The sequence below is a fragment of the Salvelinus alpinus genome, chromosome 12, assembly GCF_045679555.1.
Source record: "Salvelinus alpinus chromosome 12, SLU_Salpinus.1, whole genome shotgun sequence".
In the NCBI taxonomy this organism is placed as follows: Eukaryota; Metazoa; Chordata; class Actinopteri; order Salmoniformes; family Salmonidae; genus Salvelinus; species Salvelinus alpinus.
The window spans coordinates 58,555,597-58,580,920 of record NC_092097.1 but is presented as its reverse complement, the minus strand read 5'-3'; the positions used below and the strand labels follow the sequence as shown (position 1 = coordinate 58,580,920).

The 25,324-nt window shown below is 48.4% G+C and overlaps 2 protein-coding genes across 2 annotated transcripts in view; one reads left to right on the top strand and one right to left on the bottom strand.

The window, feature by feature from the left end:
- Positions 1–4,396, bottom strand: part of cfap92 (cilia and flagella associated protein 92 (putative)) — a 93,536-nt gene extending 89,140 nt beyond the window's left edge. Inside the window, exon 1 of the mRNA XM_071334621.1 lies at positions 4,036–4,396. Within this exon, the coding sequence (XP_071190722.1) occupies positions 4,036–4,348 (313 nt within the window). The 5' untranslated portion in view covers positions 4,349–4,396. The remainder of the gene's footprint in view (positions 1–4,035) is intronic.
- A 1,366-nt stretch (positions 4,397–5,762) lies between these two features.
- Positions 5,763–25,324, top strand: part of efcc1 (EF-hand and coiled-coil domain containing 1) — a 50,692-nt gene continuing 31,130 nt past the window's right edge. Inside the window, exons 1-6 of the mRNA XM_071336956.1 lie at positions 5,763–6,612; positions 6,837–7,366; positions 21,053–21,201; positions 21,274–21,342; positions 21,449–21,515; positions 21,834–22,053. Of these exons, the coding sequence (XP_071193057.1) occupies positions 5,899–6,612; positions 6,837–7,366; positions 21,053–21,201; positions 21,274–21,342; positions 21,449–21,515; positions 21,834–22,053 (1,749 nt within the window). The 5' untranslated portion in view covers positions 5,763–5,898. The remainder of the gene's footprint in view (positions 6,613–6,836; positions 7,367–21,052; positions 21,202–21,273; positions 21,343–21,448; positions 21,516–21,833; positions 22,054–25,324) is intronic.

Sequence of the window (25,324 nt, the reverse complement as noted above, 5' to 3'; positions counted from 1 at the left end):
TATGGTATAGGGGACAGATAGGGGTGATGCAGCTCTATGGTATAGGGGACAGATAGGGGTGATACAGCTCTATGGTATAGGGGACAGATAGGGGTGATGCAGCTCTATGGTATAGGGGACAGATAGGGGTAATTTAGCTCTATGGTATAGGGGACAGATAGGGGTGATGCAGCTCTATGGTATAGGGGACAGATAGGGGTGATGTAGATCTATGGTAGAGGTGACAGATAGGGGTGATGTAGATCTATGGTATAGGGAACAGATAGGGGTAATGTAGCTCTATGGTATAGGGAACAGATAGGGGTGATGTATCTCTATGGTATAGGGGACAGATAGGGGTAATGTAGATCTATGGTAGAGGTGACAGATAGGGGTAATGTAGCTCTATGGTATAGGGGACAGATAGGGGTGATGTATCTCTATGGTATAGGGGACAGATAGTGGTGATGCAGCTCTATGGTATAGGGGACAGATAGGGGTAATGTATCTTTATGGTATAGGGGACAGATAGGGGTAATTTAGCTCTATGGTATAGGGGACAGATAGGGGTAATGTAGATCTATGGTATAGTGGACAGAGGGGTAATGTATCTCGATGGGATGGGGACAATTATGGGACAGATAGTGGACAGAGGGGTGCTGTATCTTCATGGGATAGGTGGCAGATAGGGGACAGATATGGGACAGATAGGGTGATGTATCTCGATGGGATAGGGGACAGATAGGAGACAGATAGGAGTTATGTATCTCCATGGAATAGGGGACAAAGAGGGGCAGAGAGGGTTGATGTATGGTATGCGGGTCAGATAGGGGTAATGTAGCACTTTGGTATAAGGGACAGCTAGGTGTAATGTAGCTCTATGGTATAGGGGACATAAAGGGGTAGCGTAGCTCTATGGTGTAGGGGACAGATAGGGGTAATGTATCTTTATGGTATTTCGGACAGATAGGGGTAATGTAGCTCTACGGTATAGCGGACAGATAGGGGTAATGTATCTTTATGGTATAGCAGACAGATAGTGGTAATGTAGGTCAATGGTACAAGGGACAGATTGGGGTAATGTAGCTCTGTGGTATAGGGGCCAAATAGGGGTGATGCAGCTCTATGGTATAGGGGACAGATAGGGGTGATGTATCTCTATGGTATAGGGGACAGATAGGGGTAATGCAGCTCTATGGTATAGGGGACAGATAGGGGTAATGTAGCTCTATGGTATAGGGGGCAGATAGGGGTGATGCAGCTCTATGGTATAGGGGACAGATAGGGGTAATGTAGCTCTATGGGATAGTGGACAGATAGGGGTAATTTAGCTCTATGGTATAGGGGACAGATAGTGGTGATGCAGCTCTATGGTATAGGGGACAGATAGGGGTGATGTAGCTCTATGGTATAGGGGACAGATAGAGGTAATGTAGCTCTATGGTATAGTGGACAGATAGGGGTAATTTAGCTCTATGGTATTGTGGACAGATAGGGGTAATGTAGCTCTATGGTATAGTGGACAGATAGGGGTAATGTAGCTCTATGGTATTGTGGACAGATAGGGGTAATTTAGCTCTATGGTATAGTGGACAGATAGGGGTAATGTAGCTCTATGGTATAGTGGACAGATAGGGGTAATTTAGCTCTATGGTATAGGGGACAGATAGGGGTAATGTAGCTCTATGGTATAGGGGACAGATAGGGGTAATGTAGCTCTATGGTATAGGGGACAGATAGGGGTAATGTAGCTCTATGGTATTGTGGACAGATAGGGGTAATTTAGCTCTATGGTATAGTGGACAGATAGGGGTAATTTAGCTCTATGGTATAGGGGCCAGATAGGGGTGATATAGCTCTATGGTATAGGAGACAGATAGGGGTGATGTATCTCTATGGTATAGGAGACAGATAGGGGTGATGTATCTCTATGGTATAGGGGCCAGATAGGGGTGATGCAGCTCTATGGTATAGGGGACAGATATGGGTGATATAGCTCTATGGTATAGGGGGAAAGATAGGGGTAATGTAGCTCTTTGGTATAGGGTACAGATAGGGGTGATGCAGCTCTATGGTATAGGGGACAGATAGGGGTGATGTAGCTCTATGGTATAGGGGACAGATAGGGGTGATGTAGCTCTATGGTATAGGGGACAGATAGGGGTGATGCAGCTCTATGGTATAGGGGACAGATAGGGGTGATGCAGCTCTATGGTATAGGGGACAGATAGGGGTGATGCAGCTCTGTGGTATAGGGGACAGATAGGGGTAATGTAGCTCTATGGTATAGGGGACAGATAGGGGTGATGTAGCTCTATGGTATAGGGGACAGATAGGGGTGATGCAGCTCTTTGGTATAGGGGACAGATAGGGGTGATGTAGCTCTTTGGTATAGGGGACAGAGGGGTAATGTAGCTCTATGGTATAGGGGACAGATAGTGGTGATCCAGCTCTATGGTATAGGGGACAGATAGGGGTGATGTAGCTCTATGGTATAGGGGACAGATAGGGGTGATGTAGCTCTATGGTATAGGGGACAGATAGGGGTAATGTAGCTCTATGGTATAGGGGACAGATAGGGGTAATGTATCTCTATGGTATAGGGGACAGATAGGGGTAATGTAGCTCTATGGTATAGGGGACAGATAGGGGTAATGTATCTCTATGGTATAGGGGACAGATAGGGGTAATGCAGCTCTATGGTATAGGGGACAGATAGGGGTAATGCAGCTCTATGGTACAAGGGACAGATAGGGGTGATGTAGCTCTATGGTACAAGGGACAGATTGGGGTAATGTAGCTCTATGGTATAGGGAACAGATAGGGGTAATGTAGCTCTATGGTATAGGGGACAGATAGGGGTAATGTAGCTCTATGGTATAGGGGACAGATAGGGGTAATGTAGCTCTATGGTGTAGGAGACAGATAGGGGTGATGCAGCTCTATGGTATAGGGGACAGATAGGGGTGATGCAGCTCTATGGTATAGGGGACAGATAGGGGTAATGTAGCTCTATGGTATAGTGGACAGATAGGGGTAATGTAGCTCTATGGTATAGGGGACAGATAGGGGTAATGTAGCTCTATGGTATAGTGGACAGATAGGGGTAATGTAGCTCTATGGTATAGTGGACAGATAGGGGTAATGTAGCTCTATGGTATAAGGGACAGATAGGGGTAATGCAGCTCTATTGTATAGGGGACAGATAGGGGTAATGTAGCTCTATGGTGTAGGAGACAGATAGGGGTAATGTAGCTCTATGGTATAGTGGACAGATAGGGGTAATGTAGCTCTATGGTATAAGGGACAGATAGGGGTAATGCAGCTCTATGGTATAGGGGACAGATAGGGGTGATGTAGCTCTATGGTATAGGGGACAGATAGGGGTAATGTAGCTCTGTGGTATAGGGGACAGATAGGGGTAATGTAGCTCTATGGTATAGGGGACAGATAGGGGTAATGTAGCTCTATGGTGTAGGAGACAGATAGGGGTAATGTAGCTCTATGGTATAGTGGACAGATAGGGGTAATGTAGCTCTATGGTATAAGGGACAGATAGGGGTAATGCAGCTCTATGGTATAGGGGACAGATAGGGGTGATGTAGCTCTATGGTATAGGGGACAGATAGGGGTAATGTAGCTCTGTGGTATAGGGGACAGATAGGGGTAATGTAGATCTATGGTATAGGGGTCAGATAGGGGTGATGTAGCTCTATGGTATAGGGGACAGATAGGGGTAATGTAGCTCTGTGGTATAGGGGACAGATAGGGGTAATGTAGATCTATGGTATAGGGGACAGAAACGGGTGATGTCAAGGACTGGTTCTCTTGTGTCTATGCTATAGTTTTAGTATGTCATACTATACACAAGTAACATTCATTTTCTCTCTGTTTTCTATCAAATGAATGTTTGTGAATTCAAATGCTGTGCAATTCTGTTGTTTGCAAATGTCTTTGTGCATGCTACTGTATTTTGTGTGGTATTGACATTTCTATTTATAATGTGCTTGTCTTAGCCTGTTGTAATATGTATCTTCCCAACATATGGTAGTGTACCTTTAGGAATGGCTATAACAATGCTGACAGTCCATTTGACGATATGGGAGCCATCTTTGCTGTTTGTACTGCTCAGGTCATCGGGTATGTCTTTGCTGTCTGTCGTAATGATGACATCCACCGGTGAGCTGGACTCCGAATATGACCTGTCCTGGTCTCTATGTTCTTGTCCCCCAGGGAACATGTCCTCCCTGTCCCTGTCTCTCCCACACCCTTCTGTCTCTGTGTCCTCCCCCAAATCAGAGTCTGGTGGAGAGGGACAGGGTAGAGAGCTCTTGGAGTCTGGTTCCTCACACAGCGGTCTGGACGCCATGGTTCAGTCACAACTGGTTGTGGTTAGTAGACAATGTAACTTGACTGACTGAATAACAGACCTGCAAAGGGAACAAACATTGTTGTTTCTAACTTCGTCAAAATGTGAATATATATATAAATAGCGTTGCAGCAAAACAAAGTAAATGTTCATTATTTGATTCTTTAAAAAAACAAATGCCATGCTCTACACTCCTAACAATGTGTAAATGCTAGGCAAACGCACAGCTTTCTGCAATGCCCAACAATACATGTTACATCTCTACATTATCATGCAACTTTTAAAATCATAATTCACAATGCACAAGCCTACCGTTTACTGTCCTGCTTGCCTGTGTGGGTTGGTGATCCTTCAGGCACATCATTTTCACATCATTTTCACATCATCTGAGTAAAATGACATGTCAACTTTTCTGTGAATCACCTTCCTACTTACCGCTCCACGAAATAGTCCTTAGCTCTTTGGTAGACTGGAGGTGCAGTTCGGCAGCTATTTCAGTTTGTGTCCCTTAAATCTTTTACCAATATCATCACTGATACATGGTATATAACCTAATTATTTTCATAATTACGTAGAATCACGGTTTCATCTTTGGCGGAATAATATCAAATGCGGTAGTATGTCACATGAACTGTTTACGTCACCTTAGCAACCAATGTTGCGACAACAACATGATAACGTTACAATCGCCAGTGTCACATTTTGACATCACAATATATCATAATAAATTGATATTATTTATCACAAAAGCCCGATTAGAGGGAAGAATCAAGCATTGCTCTTATCCTGATAATTATGAACTAGATAAAAGATTGTAGACTAATCTGATACTAAAACAAACCATGTTTTTATTAAAAATACAAACAACCCACACAATATTTTAGTAATTTAAAACTCTTAATTTTCATCATTTCAGCAATTATTTTTTTCAAACTGTTTGAAACTATTATAACAAAATCTGAAAAATCATTCAATATTAATTTGTTTCGTGCATGTCTTACCTAGGCTTTTCAAACCATTACCCCCCTCACTGACTCAATTACAGAACAATGAAGCCGTATTGATATCTGCTGGTCGACCAGACATCAGTCCCAACTGCAGCTGATTGGGTTAAACCCTATTGTTTCAAACAAGCTACATGTCAGGACCGTTATTTTTAGGTCGCAATATGATATTGCACATTGTATTGTATTGTATTCTATCCCATTATTTTATTTTCCTTTCTATAAAATATGATGTGTTCTACTCTTACTGTAGTAGAGTGTAATGTAGGCTAGCCTGCGTTAGAAAAATGTGAACGTGAAAAGCATACATTTTCTTTCTCTACTTTCGAGGAAACCATTTCAAATGTCGCCCCAGTTTATATGTGTTGCGGGGCTGAGCCAAAACTCGCTTCAAAGAAACGCCCCGCGCGCACAGAGAGCTCCTCTGCAGAAATGCACTTTTATTCAGTCACGGAGAAGAGAACATGGACACAGGATGCTACAACATGATCACTGATACACAACTTGTTTTCTTCTCATCAATGGATTTGTACTGATTTTAAAAGAATGGATAAAATAAGGGATAAAATATTGGATAAAGTGGATAGTTGTGATCTGTACGGCCGACCCGCCCGCAGGACACAATGGATAGCGAGTACCCTGGCGTACCATTACGGACTGGACCGGGGAGTAGAGAACGAAATTATAGTTCTGGCGACCGGACTGGACCAGTATCTGCAGGAGATCTTCCACCACATGGACTGTACAGGAGATGGGAAGATCCCCATGGAGGACTTTAATATTCTGTGTGAGATCTTGGGTTTGAACAAAGACTCTGAGTCGGAGGAGTGTGTGGGGGTCCTGGATAATCTGCCCAGTGAGTTTACCTTCAGACAGTTCCACGCTAAACTCTGCGGATACTTCAGTACCAAGGCTGGGTCCCAGTATGAGAACGGGAGGTTACTGGTCGGGAAAGACAGCGAGCACATAGAAACTCAGATCCGCCTGAGGATCCCTCTGAGGCGGCGAAAGAAGCTGCTATCTCTGGGGGCCGGTGGGAGAGAGAGCCGGGGATCGTCACCGAACTCAGATAGACATTTGCCGGGCTGTCGGCAGCAGCGCGCCTCCTGCACCCGGGAGTGTTACGAGGAGATTGTGGCTCTGGAGGAAGCAGAGGAAAGGATAACTAAACTACAGGATGAGAATGCCAGTCTGAGGGAACTGGTGGAGGATATGAGGGCGGCTCTACAGAGCAGTGATGCCCGCTCCCTGGCACTACAGGTAAGGGTATCCAGATGGGCATCAGTGGCATTGTTATTATTATGTGTTGATGGGAGGATGTAACAAAACATCGCCCTCTAAAGGATCATGACGTTTTAGAATAGAAACACTGACACTTTCAGATGAATATGTTAATGGGAAAGTTATAACCTGTTTTAGCAGGTTATTATCCCCCCATCACTGAACTGGCCATAGCCTACTGCTGTCTGTCTGTCCCCTCCCAGGTAGGACTGTTGAAGAGCCACTCCAAACACAAATCAGAGGGCGGCTGCTTCATCGCTCATCACAAACTATCTGTCCGGACGACCCACAGCAGCAACAACTGCCATGGGAACACCAAGACCCACAACCTCAGTCACATCAAGACGGCCCACAGCAGCAATCCCAGCAGCCAGCATGACCCCAGCCAGTACTCTAGCCTGAGGACCAATAGTCAGTACTCTAGCCTGAGGAGCCTCCTCCATGAGATTGACCCGATCCACAGCTCTCGGGATGGGCAGGTGGAGGAGGCCATTCTGTTGAATAAAAAGCTGGAGCAAGAGCTGAGGTCGTCACGGGAGGCAGTGTCGGCGTTAGAGGGGTGTAACAGGGCACTGCAGGTGGAGCAGGGGGACATGAGGAGGAAGGTGGAGGATGCCCGTCAGGCGCTGGTCAGTGGAATGGGGAAGGTCAAAGAGCTGGAGGCTAAAGCCAGCAGAGTACCGGTCCTACAGAGACACATCCAGCAGCTGGAGCAGGAGATCCTCTACTACAGGTTAACACGACTGTACCTTCAGGAAAAAAGCTTCAGAGTCACTCTACATGTTATTCCTCTACTATAGGTCCAGTTCTACCTAGGTGCTTGAGTCTGGTGTATTGGTGTAGTGGTGGTGGTGGGGTGGCCCTATAGGAGTCTGGTGTAGTGGTGGTGGGGTGGCCCCTATAGGAGTCTGGTGTAGTGGTGGTGGGGTGGCCCCTATAGGAGTCTGGTGTAGTGGTGGTGGTGGGGTGGCCCTATAGGAGTCTGGTGTAGTGGTGGTGGGGTGGCCCCTATAGGAGTCTGGTGTAGTGGTGGTGGGGTGGCCCCTATAGGAGTCTGGTGTAGTGGTGGTGGGGTGGCCCCTATAGAAGTCTGGTGTAGTGGTGGTGGTGTGGCCCATATAGGAGTCTGGTGTAGTGGTGGTGGGGTGGCCCCTATAGGAGTCTGGTGTAGTGGTGGTGGGGTGGCCCCTATAGAAGTCTGGTGTAGTGGTGGTGGTGTGGCCCATATAGGAGTCTGGTGTAGTGGTGGTGGGGTGGCCCCTATAGAAGTCTGGTGTAGTGGTGGTGGTGGGGTGGCCCCTATAGGAGTCTGGTGTAGTGGTGGTGGGGTGGGGTGGCCCCTATAGGAGTCTGGTTTAGTGGTGGTGGGGTGGCCCCTATAGGAGTCTGGTGTAGTGGTGGTGGTTGGGTGGCCCTATAGGAGTCTGGTGTAGTGGTGGTGGGGTGGCCCCTATAGGAGTCTGGTGTAGTGGTGGTGGGGTGGCCCTATAGGAGTCTGGTGTAGTGGTGGTGGGGTGGCCCCTATAGGAGTCTGGTGTAGTGGTGGTGGGGTGGCCCCTATAGGAGTCTGGTATAGTGGTGGTAGTGGGGTGGCCCTATAGGAGTCTGGTGTAGTGGTGGTGGGGTGGCCCCTATAGGAGTCTGGTGTAGTGGTGGTGGTGTGGTCCCTATAGGAGTCTGGTGTAGCGGTGGTGGGGTGGCCCCTATAGGAGTCTGGTGTAGTGGTGGTGGTGGGGTGGCCCCTATAGGAGTCTGGTGTAGTGGTGGTGGTGGGATGGCCCCTATAGGAGTCTGGTGTAGTGGTGGTGGGGTGGCCCCTATAGGAGTCTGGTGTAGTGGTGGTGGTGTGGTCCCTATAGGAGTCTGGTGTAGCGGTGGTGGGGTGGCCCCTATAGGAGTCTGGTGTAGTGGTGGTGGTGGGGTGGCCCCTATAGGAGTCTGGTGTAGTGGTGGTGGGGTGGTGGTGGGGTGGCCCCTATAGGAGTCTGGTGTAGTGGTGGTGGTGTGGCCCCTATAGGAGTCTGGTGTAGTGGTGGTGGGGTGGCCCCTATAGGAGTCTGGTGTAGTGGTGGTGGGGTGGTGGTGGGGTGGCCCTATAGGAGTCTGGTGTGGTGGTGGTGGGGTGGCCCTATAGGAGTCTGGTGTAGTGGTGGTGTGGTGGTGGTGGGGTGGCCCTATAGGAGTCTGGTGTTGTGGTGGTGGGGTGGCCCCTATAGGAGTCTGGTTTAGTGGTGGTGGGGTGGCCCTATAGGAGTCTGGTGTAGTGGTGGTGGGGTGGCCCTATAGGAGTCTGGTTTAGTGGTGGTGGGGTGGCCCCTATAGGAGTCTGGTGTAGTGGTGGTGGTGTGGCCCCTATAGGAGTCTGGTGTAGTGGTGGTGGGGTGGCCCTATAGGAGTCTGATGTAGTGGTGGTGGGGTGGCCCTATAGGAGTCTGGTGTAGTGGTGGTGTGGTGGTGGTGGGGTGGCCCCTATAGGAGTCTGGTGTAGTGGTGGCCCCTATAGGAGTCTGGTGTAGTGGTGGTGGGGTGGTGGTGGGGTGGCCCTATAGGAGTCTGGTGTAGTGGTGGTGGGGTGGCCCTATAGGAGTCTGGTTTAGTGGTGGTGGGGTGGCCCCTATAGGAGTCTGGTGTAGTGGTGGTGGTGGGGTGGCCCTATAGGAGTCTGGTGTAGTGGTGGTGGGGTGGCCCTATAGGAGTCTGGTGTAGTGGTGGTGGGGTGGCCCTATAGGAGTCTGGTGTAGTGGTGGTGGGGTGGCCCCTATAGGAGTCTGGTGTAGTGGTGGTGGTGGGGTGGCCCCTATAGGAGTCTGGTGTAGTGGTGGTGGTGGGGTGGCCCTATAGGAGTCTGGTGTAGTGGTGGTGGGGTGGCCCCTATAGGAGTCTGGTGTAGTGGTGGTGGTGGGGTGGCCCCTATAGGAGTCTGGTGTAGTGGTGGTGGGGTGGCCCTATAGGAGTCTGGTGTAGTGGTGGTGGGGTGGCCCCTATAGGAGTCTGGTGTAGTGGTGGTGGTGAGGTGGCCCCTATAGGAGTCTGGTGTAGTGGTGGTGGGGTGGCCCCTATAGGAGTCTGGTGTAGTGGTGGTGGGGTGGCCCCTATAGGAGTCTGGTGTAGTGGTGGTGGTGGGGTGGCCCCTATAGGAGTCTGGTGTAGTGGTGGTGGGGTGGCCCCTATAGGAGTCTGGTGTAGTGGTGGTGGTGGGGTGGCCCCTATAGGAGTCTGGTGTAGTGGTGGTGGGGTGGCCCTATAGGAGTCTGGTGTAGTGGTGGTGGGGTGGCCCCTATAGGAGTCTGGTGTAGTGGTGGTGGTGGGGTGGCCCCTATAGGAGTCTGGTGTAGTGGTGGTGGGGTGGCCCCTATAGGAGTCTGGTGTAGTGGTGGTGGTGGGGTGGCCCCTATAGGAGTCTGGTGTTGGTGGTGGTGGTGGGGTGGCCCCTATAGGAGTCTGGTGTAGTGGTGGTTGGGTGGCCCCTATAGGAGTCTGGTGTAGTGGTGATGGGGTGGCCCCTATAGGAGTCTGGTGTAGTGGTGGTGGTGAGGTGGCCCTATAGGAGTCTGGTGTAGTGGTGGTGGGGTGGCCCTATAGGAGTCTGGTGTAGTGGTGGTGGGGTGGCCCCTATAGGAGTCTGGTGTAGTGGTGGTGGGGTGGCCCTATAGGAGTCTGGTGTAGTGGTGGTGGGGTGGCCCCTATAGGAGTCTGGTGTAGTGGTGGTGGGGTGGCCCCTATAGGAGTCTGGTGTAGTGGTGGTGGTTGGGTGGCCCCTATAGGAGTCTGGTGTAGTGGTGGTGGTGGGGTGGACCCTATAGGAGTCTGGTGTAGTGGTGGTGGGGTGGCCCCTATAGGAGTCTGGTGTAGTGGTGGTGGGGTGGCCCTATAGGAGTCTGGTGTAGTGGTGGTGGGGTGGCCCTATAGGAGTCTGGTGTAGTGGTGGTGGGGTGGCCCCTATAGGAGTCTGGTGTAGTGGTGGTGGGGTGGCCCTATAGGAGTCTGGTGTAGTGGTGGTGAGGTGGTGGTGGGGTGGCCCCTATAGGAGTCTGGTGTAGTGGTGGTGGGTGGCTTATGGAGTATGGTGTAGTGTTAAACTTGGTTTGGCCCCTATAGGAGTCTAGGAGTGATAGCCTGGAATGCGTAGTGGGGTTGGTGCCTACAGTGGGGAGACTAGTATTTGATAGCTGCAATTTTGAGGTTTGCCTCTATAAGAGTCAGGTGTAGTGGTGATGGTAGGTACCCCTATAGGAGTCTGGTGTAGTGGTGGTGGGGTGGCCTTATAGGAGTCTGGTGTAGTGGTGGTGAGGTGGCACCTATAGGAGTCTGGTGTAGTGGTGGTGGGGTGGCACCTATAGGAGATCTAGTGTAGTAGTCGTGGTGAGGTGGCCACTATAGGAGTCTGGTGTAGTGGTGGTTGGGTGGCCCCTATAGGAGTCTGGTGTAGTGGTGATGGGGTGGCCCTATAGGAGTCTGGTGTAGTGGTGGTGGGGTGGCCCTATAGGAGTCTGGTGTAGTGATGGTGGGGTGGCCCCTATAGGAGTCTGGTGTAGTGGTGGTGGGGTGGCCCTATAGGAGTCTGGTGTAGTGGTGGTGGTTGGGTGGCCCCTATAGGAGTCTGGTGTAGTGGTGGTGGTGGGGTGGACCCTATCGGAGTCTGGTGTAGTGGTGGTGGGGTGGCCCTATAGGAGTCTGGTGTAGTGGTGGTGGTGGGGTGGCCCCTATAGGAGTCTGGTGTAGTGGTGGTGGGGTGGCCCTATAGGAGTCTGGTGTAGTGGTGGTGGGGTGGCCCCTATAGGAGTCTGGTGTAGTGGTGGTGGGGTGGCCCTATAGGAGTCTGGTGTAGTGGTGGTGGTGGGGTGGCCCTATAGGAGTCTGGTGTAGTGGTGGTGGGGTGGCCCCTATAGGAGTCTGGTGTAGTGGTGGTGGAGTGGCCCTATAGGAGTCTGGTGTAGTGGTGGTGAGGTGGTGGTGGGGTGGCCCCTATAGGAGTCTGGTGTAGTGGTGGTGGGTTGTTATGAAAAATGGAAATGTTAATGTTAAACTTGGTTTAGCTAACACAACGTTGGAACATAGGAGTGATCAGCCTGGAACACATAGCTGGGCCTTTGTATGCCTATGTAGATACTCCATAGAAAATCAGCCATATCCAGCTACAATAGTCATTTACAACCTTAACAATGTCTACACTGTATTTCTGATCAACTTGATATTATTTTAATGGACAAAAAATTTGCTTTTCTTTCAAAAAAGGTACATTTCTAAGTGGCACCAAACTTTTGAACGGTAGGGTAGTCATGGCTCTATGTAGTACTGTGCGCCTCCCATAGTCTGTTCTGGACTTTGGGACTGTGAAGAGACCTCTGGTGGCATGTCTTGTGGAGTATGCATGGGTGTCTGAGCTGTGTTCTAGTAGTTCAAACAGACAGCTCGGTACCTTCAGCTTGTCAACACCTCTTACAAAAACAAGTCATGAGGAAGTGAATCTCTCCTCCACTTTGAGCCATGAGAGATTGACATGCATGTCATTAATGTTAGCTCTCCATGTACTTTTAAGGGTCAGCCGTGCTGCCCTGTTCTGAGTCAACTGCAATTTTCACAAGTCCGTCTTTGTGGCACCTGACCACACTACTGAACAGTAGTCCAGGTGCGACAAAACTAGGGCCTATAAAACTGGCTTGTTGATAAAAATCAAATCAAAGTTTATTTGTCACGTGCGCTGAATACAACAGGTGTAGACCTTACAGTGAAATGCTTACTTACTTGCACCAATAGTGCAAAAAAGGTATTAGGTGGACAATAGGTAAGTAAAGAAATAAAACAACAGTAAAAAGACAGGCTATATACAGTAGCGAGGCTATAGAAGTAGCAAGGCTACATACAGACCGGTTAGTCAGGCTGATTGAGGTAGTATGTACATGTAGATATGGTTAAAGTGACTATGCATATATGATGAACAGAGAGTAGCAGTAGCGTAAAAGAGGGGTTGGCGGGTGGTGGGTGGGACACAATGCTGATAGCTCGGTTAGCCAATGTGCGGGAGCACTGGTTGGTCAGCCCAATTGAGGTAGTATGTACATGAATGTATAGTTAAAGTGACTATGCTTATATGATAAACAGAGTAGCAACAGCGTAAAAAGAAGGGTTGCGGGGGGGGGGGGGGTCACACAATGCAAATAGTCCGGGTAGCCATTTGATTACCTGTTCAGGAGTCTTATGGCTTGAGAGTAAAAACTGTTGAGAAGCCTTTTTGTCCTAGACTTGGCACTCCGGTACCGCTTGCCATGCGGTAGTAGAGGGAACAGTCTATGACTGGGGTGGCTGGGGTCTTTGACAATTTTTAGGGCCTTCCTCTGACACCACCTGGTGTAGAGGTCCTGGATGGCAGGCAGCTTAGCCCCAGTGATGTACTGGGCCGTACGCACTACCCTCTGTAGTGCCTTGCGGTCAGAGGCAGAGCAATTGCCGTACCAGGCAGTGATGCAACCAGTCAGGATGCTCTCGATGGTGCAGCTGTAGAGCCTTTTGAGGATCTCAGGACCCATGCCAAGTCTTTTAAGTTTCCTGAGGGGGAATAGGCTTTGTCGTGCCCTCTTCACGACTGTCTTGGTGTGTTTGGACCATTCTAGCTTGTTGTTGATGTGGACACCAAGGAACTTGAAGCTCTCAACCTGCTCCTCTACAGCCCCGTCGATGAGAATGGGGGCGTGCTCGGTCCTCCTTTTCCTGTAGTCCACAATAATCTCCATAGTCTTGGTTACGTTGAGGGATAGGTTGCTATTCTGGCACCACCCGGCCAGGTGGCCTCCTCCCTATAGGCTGTCTCATCGGTGTCGGTGATCAGGCCTACCACTGTTGTGTCGTCTGCAAACTTAATGATGGTGTTGGAGTCATGCCTGGCCATGCAGTCGTGGGTGAACAGGGAGTACAGGAGGGGACTGAGTACGCACCCTTGGGGAGCTCCAGTGTTGAGGATCAGCGTGGTAGATGTGTTGCTGCCTACCCTCACCACCTGGGGGCGGCCCATCAGGAAGTCCAGGATCCAGGTGCAGAGGGAGGTGTTTAGTCCCAGGATCCTTAGCTTAGTGATGAGCTTTGAGGGTACTATGGTGTTGAACGCTGAGCTGTAGTCAATGAATAGCATTCTCACGTAAGTGTTCCTTTTGTCCAGGTGAGAAAGGACAGTGTGGAGTGCAATAGAGATTGCATCATCTGTGGATCTGTTGGGGCGGTATGCAAATTGGAGTGGGTCTAGGGTTTCTGGGACAGTGGTGATGATGTGAGACATTGCCAACCTTTCAAAGCACTTCATGGCTACGGACGTGAGTGCTACGGGTCTGTAGTCATTTAGGCAGGTTGCCTTTGTGTTCTTGGGCACAGGGACTATGGTGGTATGCTTGAAACATGTTGGTATTACAGACTCAATCAGGGACATGTTGAAAATGTCAGTGAAGACACCTGCCAGTTGGTCAGCACATGCCCGGAGCACACATCCTGATAATCCGTCTGGCCCTGCAGCCTTGTGTATGTTGACCTGTTTAAAGGTCTTACTCACATCGGCTACGGAGAGCATGATCACACAGTCGTCCGGAACAGCTGATGCTCTCATGCATGCCTCAGTGTTGCTTGCCTCGAAGCGAGCAAGCAACACTGTTGGGCCAGTAACACTTTCGGTTACTGGCCCAACACTGTGTTTTTAAAAAGGCAAAGGCAGAGCAGCGCTTTATTATGGACAGACTTCTTCCCATCTTTGCTACTGTTGTATCAATATGTTTTGACCATGACAGTTTACAATCCAGGATTACTCCAAGCAGTTTAGTGACCTCATCTTTCTCAATTTCCACATTATTCATTACGAGATGTAGTTGAGGTTTAGGGTTTAGTGAATGATTTGTCCCAAATACAATGCTTTTAGTTTTGGAAATATGTAGCACTAACTTATTCCTTGCTACCCCTTCCGAAACTAACTGCAGCTCTTTGTTGAGTGTTGCAGTCATTTCAGTCGCTGTAGTAGCTGACGTGTATAGTGTTGAGTCATCCGCATATATAGACACACTAGCCTTACTCAAAGCCAGTGGCACGTCATCAGTAAAAATTTAAATAAAAATTGAAAAAAGCAAGGGGCCTAAACAGCTACCCTGGGGAATTCCTGCTTTTACTTGGATTATGTTTGAGAGACTTCCATTAAAGAACACCCTCTGTGTTCTGTCAGACAAGTAACTCTTTATCCACATTATAGCAGGGGGTGTAAAGCCATAACACGTACGTTTTTCCAGCAGCAGACAATGATCGATAATGTCAAAAGCTGCACTGAAGTCTAACAAGACAGCCTCCACAATCATGTTTTCATCAATTTCTCTCTGCCAATCATCAGTCATTGTGTAAGTGCCGTGCTTGTTGAGTGTCCTTCCCTTACCTATATGCGTGCTGAAAGTCTGTTATCAATTTGTTTCTTGTGAAATAGCATTGTATCTGGTCAAACACTATTTTTTCCAAAAGTTTACTAAGGGTTGGTAACAGGCTGATTGGTTGGCTATTTGAGCCAGTAAAGGGGGCTTTTACTATTCTTGGGTAGCGGAATGACTTTTGCTTCCCTCCAGGCCTGAGGGCACACGCTCTCTAGTAGGCTTAAATTGAAGATGTGGCAAATAGGAGTGACAATATCATTCGCTATTATCCTCAGTAATTTTCCATCCAGATTGTCAGACCCCGGTGGCTTGTCATTGTTGATAGACAACAATCATTTTGTCACCTCTTTCACACTGACTTTACGGAATTCAAAAGTACAATTCTTGTCTTTCATAATTTGGTCAGATATACTTGGACGTGTAGTGTCAGGGTGTGTTGCTGGCATGTCATCCTTAAGTTTGTTTATCTTGCCAATAATTTTTTTATTTAACTAGCAAGTCAGTTAAGAACAAATTCTTATTTACAATGATGGCCTAGGAACAGTGGGTTAACTGCCTTGTTCAGAGGCAAAACGACAGATTTTTACCTTGTCAGCTCGGGGATTCGATCTAGCACCCTTTCGGTACTGGCCCAAAACTCTAACCACTAGGCTACCTGCCGTCCCAATGAAAAAGTCATTAAAGTAGTTGGAAATATCAGTAGGTTTTTCTGCTAGGTTTTATATCCACAGAAACCTCGCTCTAAACTACACATCACTCTGCTATGTTTTATATCCACAGAGCCCTAGCTCTAAATTACACATCACTATGCTATGTTTTATATCCACAGAGCCCTAGCTCTAAACTACACATCACTCTGTTTTTTATCCACAGAGTCCTAGCTCTAAACTACACATCACTCTGCTATGTTTTATATCCACAGAGCCCTAGCTCTAAACTACACATCACTCTGTTTTTTATCCACAGAGTCCTAGCTCTAAACTACACATCACTCTGCTATGTTTTATATCCACAAAGCCCTAGCTCTAAACTACACATCACTCTGCTATGTTTTATACCCACAGAGCCCTAGCTCTAAACTACACATTCATCTGTTTTACATCGACAGAACCCGAGCTCTAAACTACACGTTACTCTGCTATGTTTTATATCCACAGAGCCCTAGCTCTAAACTACACATCACTCTGCTATGTTTTATATCCACAGAGCCCTAGCTCTAAACTACACATCACTCTGCTATGTTTTATATCCACAGAGCCCTAGCTCTAAATTACACATCACTATGCTATGTTTTATATCCACAGAGTCCTAGCTCTAAACTACACATTACTCTGTTTAATATCCACAGAGCCCTAGCTCTAACCCGCACATTACTCTGCTATGTTTCATATCCACAGAGTCCTAGCTCTAAACTACACATGCCTCTGTTTTATATCCACAGAGCCCTAGCTCTAAACTACACATGCCTCTGTTTTATATCCACAGAGCCCTAGCTCTAAACTACACATTACTCTGTTTTATATCCACAGAGTCCTAGCTCTAAACTACACATGACTCTGTTTTATATCCACAGAAACCTAGCTCTAAACTACACATGACTCTGTTTTATATCCACAGAGTCAACTTCAACTCTAGTCGAGCTGGCTGGGTAACTGACTGGCTGTTTGGCTGGGTTACTGGCTGGGTACCTGTCTTTCAAATCAAAGTTTATTTGTCACGTGCACCGAATACAACAGGCTCTAACCAATAGCGCAAAAAATGTATTAGGTGAACAATAGGTAAGTAAAGAAATAATGTTACATGCTGGCTGTCTGGGTTACTGGCTGGCTGGGTAACTGTCTGGTTGTGTTGGTGGCTGGCAGGGTCTGGCTGGGTTACTGGCTGGCTGGGTAACTCTCTGGCTCTGTTACATGCTGGCTGTCTGGGTTACTGGCTGGCTGGGTAACTGTCTGGTTGTGTTACTGGCTGGCTGGGTCTGGCTGGGTTATTGTCTAGCTGGGTTACTGGCTGGCTGGGTAACTGTCTGGTTGTGTTGGTGGCTGGCAGGGTCTGGCTGGGTTACTCGCTGGCTGTCTGGGCTACTGGCTGGCTGGGTAACTGTCTGGTTGTGTTGGTGGCTGGCAGGGTCTGGCTGGGTTACTCGCCGGCTGTCTGGGCTACTGGCTGGCTGGGTAACTGTATGGTTGTGCTGGTGGCTGGCAGGGTCTGGCTGGGTTACTCGCTGGCTGTCTGGGTTACTGGATAGCTGGGTAACTGTCTGGTTGTGCTGGTGGCTGGCAGGGTCTGGCTGGGTTACTGTCTGGCTGGGTAACTGTCTGGTTGTGTTGGTGGCTGGCAGGGTTACTCGCTGGTTGACTGGGTAACTGTCTGGCTCTGTTACAGGCTGGTTGGCTGGGTAACTGTCTGGCTCTGTTACAGGCTGGCTGGCTGGGTAACTGTCTGGCTGGGTTACAGGCTGGCTGGCTGGATGGATGGTTGGGTAACTGTCTGGCTGTCTGGCTGTGTTACAGACTGGAGGCTGCATAGCCAAGCTGCTGAGAAACAGCTTTCTCTGATTTTGTTCTTGGCAAGACACATACATGCACACCCACCGACACACACACACGCGGCAGGACGTTGACATCTGGAAACGCTTACAGTCATTCTCCCAGCTCCCCTATCGTATTTCCTCTGACACAGAACACCAGATGAAAGGAGAGAGCAGAGAGAAAGAACTGGAACATTTGAATAAATGCTGAACGATTGATCTGGCAGGCTGGGTAACTGCCTGGCTGTTTGGCTTGGTTACTGGCTGGCCGGGTAACTGTATGGCTGTTTGCCTGTGTTACTGGCTGGCTGGCTGGTTAACTGTCTAGCTGGCTGGGTTACTGCCTGGCGTGCTGGGTTACTGGCTGGCAGGCGAGGTAACTGTCTGGCTGTCTTGCTGGGTTACTGGCTAGCTGGCTGGCTGGGTAACCGTCTGGCTAGGTTACTGGCTGGCTGGGTTACTGGCTGGCTGGCTGGCTGGGTAACTGTCTGTCTGTTTGGCTGGGTTACAGGCTTGCTGGCTGGCTAACTTTCTGGCTGTTTGGCTGGGTTACAGGCTTGCTGGCTGGGTAACTGTCTGGCTGTGTTACAGGCTGGCTGGGTAACTAGCTGGTTGGGTTACTGGCTGGCTGGCTGGGTAACTGTCTGGCTGTGTTATAGTCTGGCTGGCTGGGTAACTGGCTGGCTGGGTTACAGGCTGGCTAGGTAACTGTCTTGCTGTGTTACAGGCTGGCTGGGTAGCTGGCTGGCTGGGTAATTGGCTGTCTGGGTTACAGACTGGCTGGATAACTGTCTGGCTGTGTTACAGGCTGTCTGTGTAACTGGCTGGCTGGGTAAGGGCTGTCTGGGTAACCGGCTGGCTGGGTGAATGTCTGGCCGTGTTACAGGTTGGATGGCTGGGTAACTGTCTGGCTGGGTTACTGGCTTGCTGGGTAACTGTCTGGCTGTGTTACAGGCTGGAGGCTGCATATCCAAGCTTCTGAGAAACAGCTTTCTCTGATTTTGTTCTTGGCAAGACACATACATGCACACCCACCGACACACACACACGCGGCAGGACGTTGACATCTGGAAACGCTTACAGAGATTCTCCCAGGCCCCCTATCGGATTTCCTCCAACACAGAACACCAGACAGAAGGAGAGAGAAAGAGAAAGAACTGGAACATTTAAATAAATGCTGAATGATTGATCTGCTAGAGAACTGTAGTGGGAAGGTGTTCTGAATAAGACACTTTGAATTTGGAGTTTAAATGTAAAGAAAAACAACTAGATGGTTAAATTGTTGTTAGCTGGATAAGTTGTTTTCATGTTAGACTAAAACAGAGCCTTATGGACGGTTGGATTGACCATCATGTTGTCTTTGTGTTCTCCTGGTTTTCAGTTTGATCCAGTTCATGTCATTGTTTTTTACCTCACAACTCTCAGCCTTCCTCAGCACAACTATTCTAGCTGGCACAGTTTCTACAACGCCTTCAACTAAAGATGAAAACCTCTTTCCAATTATAGTACTCCACCCAGATCAACTAGCTAGCTATATCACAGGCAGCCCCTATAAAGAGCTAAGTATATCACAGCTCCTATAAAATGATTATGGTGATTGTAGATGCTCATGTTACAGAATACCCTCTTTGATGTCAGGCAATGTCTTGGATTGATTGTCATGTATATGGAGCTCTTGTTCTGTACAAGAAAAAATGTCTATGTTTTCTCCTTCACTGTGCCCAATGGGCCTGTGGCAAGTCAATGGCTCCATGGAGATCTGTTTAGTTGCAGATACCAATGGGCCTGTGGCAAGTCAATGGCTCCATGGAGATCTGTTTAGTTGCAGATACCAATGGGCCTGTGGCAAGTCCATGGCTCCATGGAGATCTGTTTAGTTGCAGATACCAATGGGCCTGTGGCAAGTCCATGGCTCCATGGAGATCTGTTTAGCTGCAGATACTAATGGGCCTGTGGCAAGTCAATGGCTCCATGGAGATCTGTTTAGCTGCAGATACTAATGGGCCTGTGGCAAGTCAATGGCTCCTTGGAGATCTGTTAAGCTGCAGGTACTAGCCTGATTCTAAGTGGCAATAGAATCAGAATATATTTACACTGTGTATATTTACACTGAACAAAAATATAAACGCAACACGTAAAGTGTTGGTCCATTTTTTATGAACTGAAATAAAAGATCCCAGAAATGTTCCATACGCACAACAGAATGTTGTGCACAAATCTGTTCACATCCCTGTTAGTGAGCATTACCTGACAGGTGTGGCATATCAAGAAGCTGATTAAACAGCGTGATCATTACACAGGTGCACAATGTGCTGTTTTGTCACACAGCACAATGCCACAGAGTTTTGGGGGAGCGTGCAACTGGCATGCTGACTGCAGGAATGTCCATGAATGTTAATTTCTCTACCATAAGCCTCCTCTAACATCGTTTTAGAGAATTTGGCAGTATGTCCAATCTGCCTCACAACCACAGACCACGTGTAACTACTCCAGCCCAGGACCTCCACATCTGTCTTCTTCACCTGCGTGATCGTCTGAGACTAGCCACCCGGACAGCTGATGAAACTGTGGGTTTGCACAACTGAAGAATTTCACACACAAACTGTCAGAAACTGTCTCAGGGAAGCTCTTCTGCATGTTTGGCGTCGTAACCAACTTCAGTGGGCAAATGCTCATCTTCGATGGCCACTGGCACGCTGGAGAAGTGTGTACTTCACGGATGAATCCCGGTTTCAACTGTACAGGGCAAATGGCAAACAGCATGTATGGCGTCATGTGCGCGAGTGGTTTGCTGATATCAACGTTGTGAACAGAGTGCCTCATGGTGGTTATGGTATGGGCAGGCATAAGCTACGGACAACAAACACAATTGCATTTTATTGATGGCAATTTGAATGACATATTGTGACAAGATCCTGAGACCCATTGTCGTGCCATTCATCCGCCGCCATCGCCTCATGTTTCGGCATGATAATGCACGGACCCATGTCACAAGGATCTGTACACAATTCCTGGAGGCTGAAAAAGTCCCAGTTCTTCCATGGCCTACATACTCACCAGACATGTCACCCATTGAGCACGTTCGGGATGCTCTGGATCGACGTGTACGACAGCGTGTTCCAGTTCCCACCACCTTCCAGCAACTTCTCACAGCCATTGAAGAGGAGTGGGACAACATTCCACAGGCCACAATCAACAGCCTGATCAACTTTATGTGAAGGAGATGTGTCGCGCTGCAGGAGGCAAATGGTGGTCACACCAGATACCGACTGGTTTTCTGATCCCTCGCCCCTACCTCTTTTTAAAGTTATCCGTGACCAACAGATGCGTATTAATATTCCCAGTCATGTGAAATCCATAGATTAGGGCCTAATGAATTTATTTCAATTGACTGATTTCCTTATATGAACTGTAACTCAGTAAAAGCTTAGAAATTGTTGCATGTTGCATTTATATTTTTGTTCTGTATATATATTATATCTCTTTGACTGTTCTCTCCCAGGTCGGAGGTGTCTAACCTACAGCTCTCAGGGTGCACAAGGGCAAATAAGCAGGTGGGCGGAGCCTGCGGACCAGTCCAGAGGTGTTGCCTAGACAACCAACAGGACCGCCGGTCCCCCACCGGCCGCTCTGAGACCACTCCAGATAACAGTAAGACACCACGAGGGGTTTGTTTGTCTTTCTGACGTCTATGTGTGTTAATGTGTGTGTTCTGTCCTCCAGGTCAGGAGCAGTTGTTCCGGTCAGTAGAAGGCCAGGCAGCATCAGACGACGACGAGGAAAAGTGGACAGGTGAGAACAGGTTTAGTGTGTGTGCATGTTTGTGTTGGCTTTTCACATGAACATGTGTTAAATGTGAATGTGTGTATTTATATGTTGATGTGTGTGTTGGGGACAGGTGAACAACAGAGACAGGTGGACGAAGTGAAGAGGATCCTCACCAGACTGTCCTGCTGCGGAGACAGGTACACTGTACACACACACATACACAGGATAATACACACACACACACACACACACACACACACACACACACACACACACACACACACACACACACACACACACACACACACACACACACACACACACACACACACACACACACACACACACACAGAGAAGCACACACACAGACGCATAGACACATGCACTCACACATAGGTTTGCACACACACACCCACACGCATTAGCCTCTCACACACACGTGTTTATGTGAAAAATGGGGACCATAACCCTAACCTGTATGTAATTGACCTGCCTCTGTCTCTCCTGTCCCTTAGTTGTGATGACAAGGCTATGAAGAAACTGCTGTCCCACTTCAGTGGTTCCAGGAGGAGTGAGGAGAGCAGGAGAGGAGGAGAGGAGGAGGAGGAGGAGGAGGAGAGGAGTGAGGAGAGGAGGAGTGCGGTGGTAGAGCTCTTAGAGAAGGTGACGAGGCTGAATAAAAAGTTGGAGCAGAAGGAGACCCAGGCACAACAGTTACAGATGGACATGGGCCAGGTACACACACACACACACACACACACACGTGCACAGCCCCCAGCCACCCAGCCTCAGCCCACCCATAGCAACCCAGCCTCAGCCCCCAGCCACCCAGCCTCATCCCAGCTCCCAGCTATCAGTCACCCAGCCTCAGCCCAGCTCCTTGCCACCCAGCCACATCCCAGCTCTCAGTCACCCAGCCTCATCCCAGCTCTCAGCCACCCAGCTTCATCCCAGCTCTCAGCCACCCAGCCTCATCCCAGCTCTCAGCCACCCAGCCTCATCCCAGCTCTCAGCCACCTAGCTTCATCCCAGCTCTCAGCCACCCAGCTTCATCCCAGCTCTCAGCCACCCAGCCTCATCCCAGCTCTCAGCCACCCAGCTTCATCCCAGCTCCCAGCCAGCCACCCAGCCTCATCCCAGCTCTCAGCCACCCAGCTTCATCCCAGCTCTCAGCCACCCAGCCTCATCCCAGCTCTCAGCCACCCAGCCTCATCCCAGCTCTCAGCCACCTAGCTTCATCCCAGCTCTCAGCCACCCAGCTTCATCCCAGCTCTCAGCCACCCAGCCTCATCCCAGCTCTCAGCCACCCAGCTTCATCCCAGCTCCCAGCCACCCAGCCTCATCCCAGCTCTCAGCCACCCAGCTTCATCCCAGCTCCCAGCCAGCCACCCAGTCTCAGCCCAGCTCCCAGACACCCAGCCTCAGCATACCCTTAGCAACCCAGCCTCAGCCCAGCTCCCAGTTACTCAGCCCAGCTCCCAGCCACCCAGCCTCAGCCCAGCTCCCAGCCAGCAACCCAGCCTCAGCCCAGCTCCCAGTTACTCAGCTCAGCTCCCAGCCACCCAGCCTCAGCCCAGCTCCCAGTTACTCAGCCCAGCTCCCAGCCACCCAGCCTCAGCCCAGCTCCCAGCCAGCAACCCAGCCTCAGCCCAGCTCCCAGTTACTCAGCTCAGCTCCCAGCCACCCAGCCTCAGCCCAGCTCCCAGTTACTCAGCTCAGCTCTCAGCCACCCAGCCTCAGCTCAGCTCTCAGCCACCCAGCCTTAGCCCAGCTCCCAGCTTCCCAGCCTAAGACCAGCTCTCAGCCACACATCTTCAGCCCAGCTCTTAGTCACCCAGCCTCAGCCCAGCTCCCAGACACCCAGCCCCAGACCAGCTCTTAGCCACCCAGCCTCAGCCCAGCTCCCAACCACCCAGCCTCAGCCCAGCTCCCCAGCTTCAGCCTCCCAGCCTGAGCCTTAAACCCCATCCCTAACCCCAGCCAGTAGTGAACTGAGACACCCTGACTGAAGCACAGCTGGTTCTCTGTGTGTGTTGACCACAGAAACACCCTTCAAAGCACTTATCTAGAGCAGAATGATTCCTGCTGGTTAGAGCCTGTTGGAGTTTTCATCCAACATGTTGGAGAGAATGAGGCATTCTCTACATTTGATATCTGAGGTCTATAGTACCTACAGGCAACAACTCTAAACTTCTGTTTCTGTTAACCATCTGCTGTGAGTGGTAACCACTTTTTAAGAACAAGTTCAGTGCTATAGTTGACATAGTTAATCTGCTATAGTTGATTTAGTTAATCTGCTATAGATGACATAGCTAATCTGCTATAATTGACATAGGTCACCTGCTATAATTGACATAGGTCACCTGCTATACTTGAAATAGTTAATGTGCTAGAGTTGACATAGTTAAAGTGATATAGATGACATAGTTAATCTGCTATAGTTGACATAGTTAAAGTGATATAGATGACATAGTTAATCTGCTGTAGTTGACAAAGTTGACATAGTTAATGTGCTATAGTTGACATAGTTAATGTGCTATAGTTGACATAGTTAAAGTGATATAGATGACATAGTTAATATGCTATAGTTGACAAAGTTTACATAGTTAATCTGCTATAGTTGACAAAGTTGACATAGTTAATGTGCTATAGTTGACATAGTTAAAGTGATATAGATGAGATAGTTAATCTGCTATAGTTGACATAGTTAATCTGCTATAGTTGACATAGTTAATCTGCTAGAAGGCATAGTTTACGTGCTATGATTGACATCCTTAATCTGCTATAGTTGACATAGTTAATCTGCTATAGTTGACATAGTTAATCTGCTAGAAGGCATAGTTTACGTGCTATGATTGACATCCTTAATCTGCTATAGTTGACATAGTTAATCTGCTATAGTTGACATAGTTAATCTGCTAGAAGGCATAGTTTACGTGCTATGATTGACATCCTTAATCTGCTATAGTTGACATAGTTAATGTGCTATAGTTGACATAGTTAAGGTGATATAGATGACATAGTTAATCTGCTATAGTTGACAAAGTTGACATAGTTCATGTGCTGAAGTGGACATAGGTAATATGCTATAGTTGACATTGTTCATATGCTATAGTTGACATAGTTAATCTGCTAGAATTGGCATAGTTTACGTGCTATGATTGACATCCTTAATCTGCTATAGTTGACATAGTTAATCTGCTATAGTTGACAAAGTTGACATAGTTCATGTGCTGAAGTGGACATAGGTAATCTGCTATAGTTGACATTGTTCATATGCTATAGTTGACATAGTTCATCTGCTAGAATTGGCATAGTTTACGTGCTATGATTGACATCCTTAATCTGCTATAGTTGACATAGTTAATTTGCTATAGTTGACATAGTTAAGGTGATATAGATGACATAGTTAATCTGCTAGAATTGGCATAGTTTACGTGCTATGATTGACATCCTTAATCTGCTATAGTTGACATAGTTAATTTGCTATAGTTAACGTCCTATAGTTAACACGCTATAGTTGACATAGTTAATGTGCTATAGTTGACATAGTTCATGAGATATTGTTTACATAGTTAATCTGCTAGAGTTGACATAGTTAACGTGCTATAGATGAGATAGTTAATCTGCTACAATTGACATAGTTAACGATGTCAACTATAGCACGCTAACTATGTCAACTATGGGCCTCCCGAGTGACGCTTGGCATTGAGGCCAAAGAGTTCAATCTTGGTTTCATCAGACCAGAGAATCTTGATTCACATGGTCTGAGAGTCATTTAGATGCCTTTTGGCACACTCCAAGAGGGCTGTCATGTGCCTTTTACTGAGGAGTGGCTTCCATCTGGCCACTCTACAATAAAGGCCTGATTGGTGGTTGTCCTTCTGGAGGGTTCTTCCATCTCCACAGAGGAACTCTGGAGCTCTGTCAGAGTGACCATCGTGTTCTTGGTCACAGGGAGTGAACATTTAATTATCAACGAACATGGAACGGAACAGGACAGTGT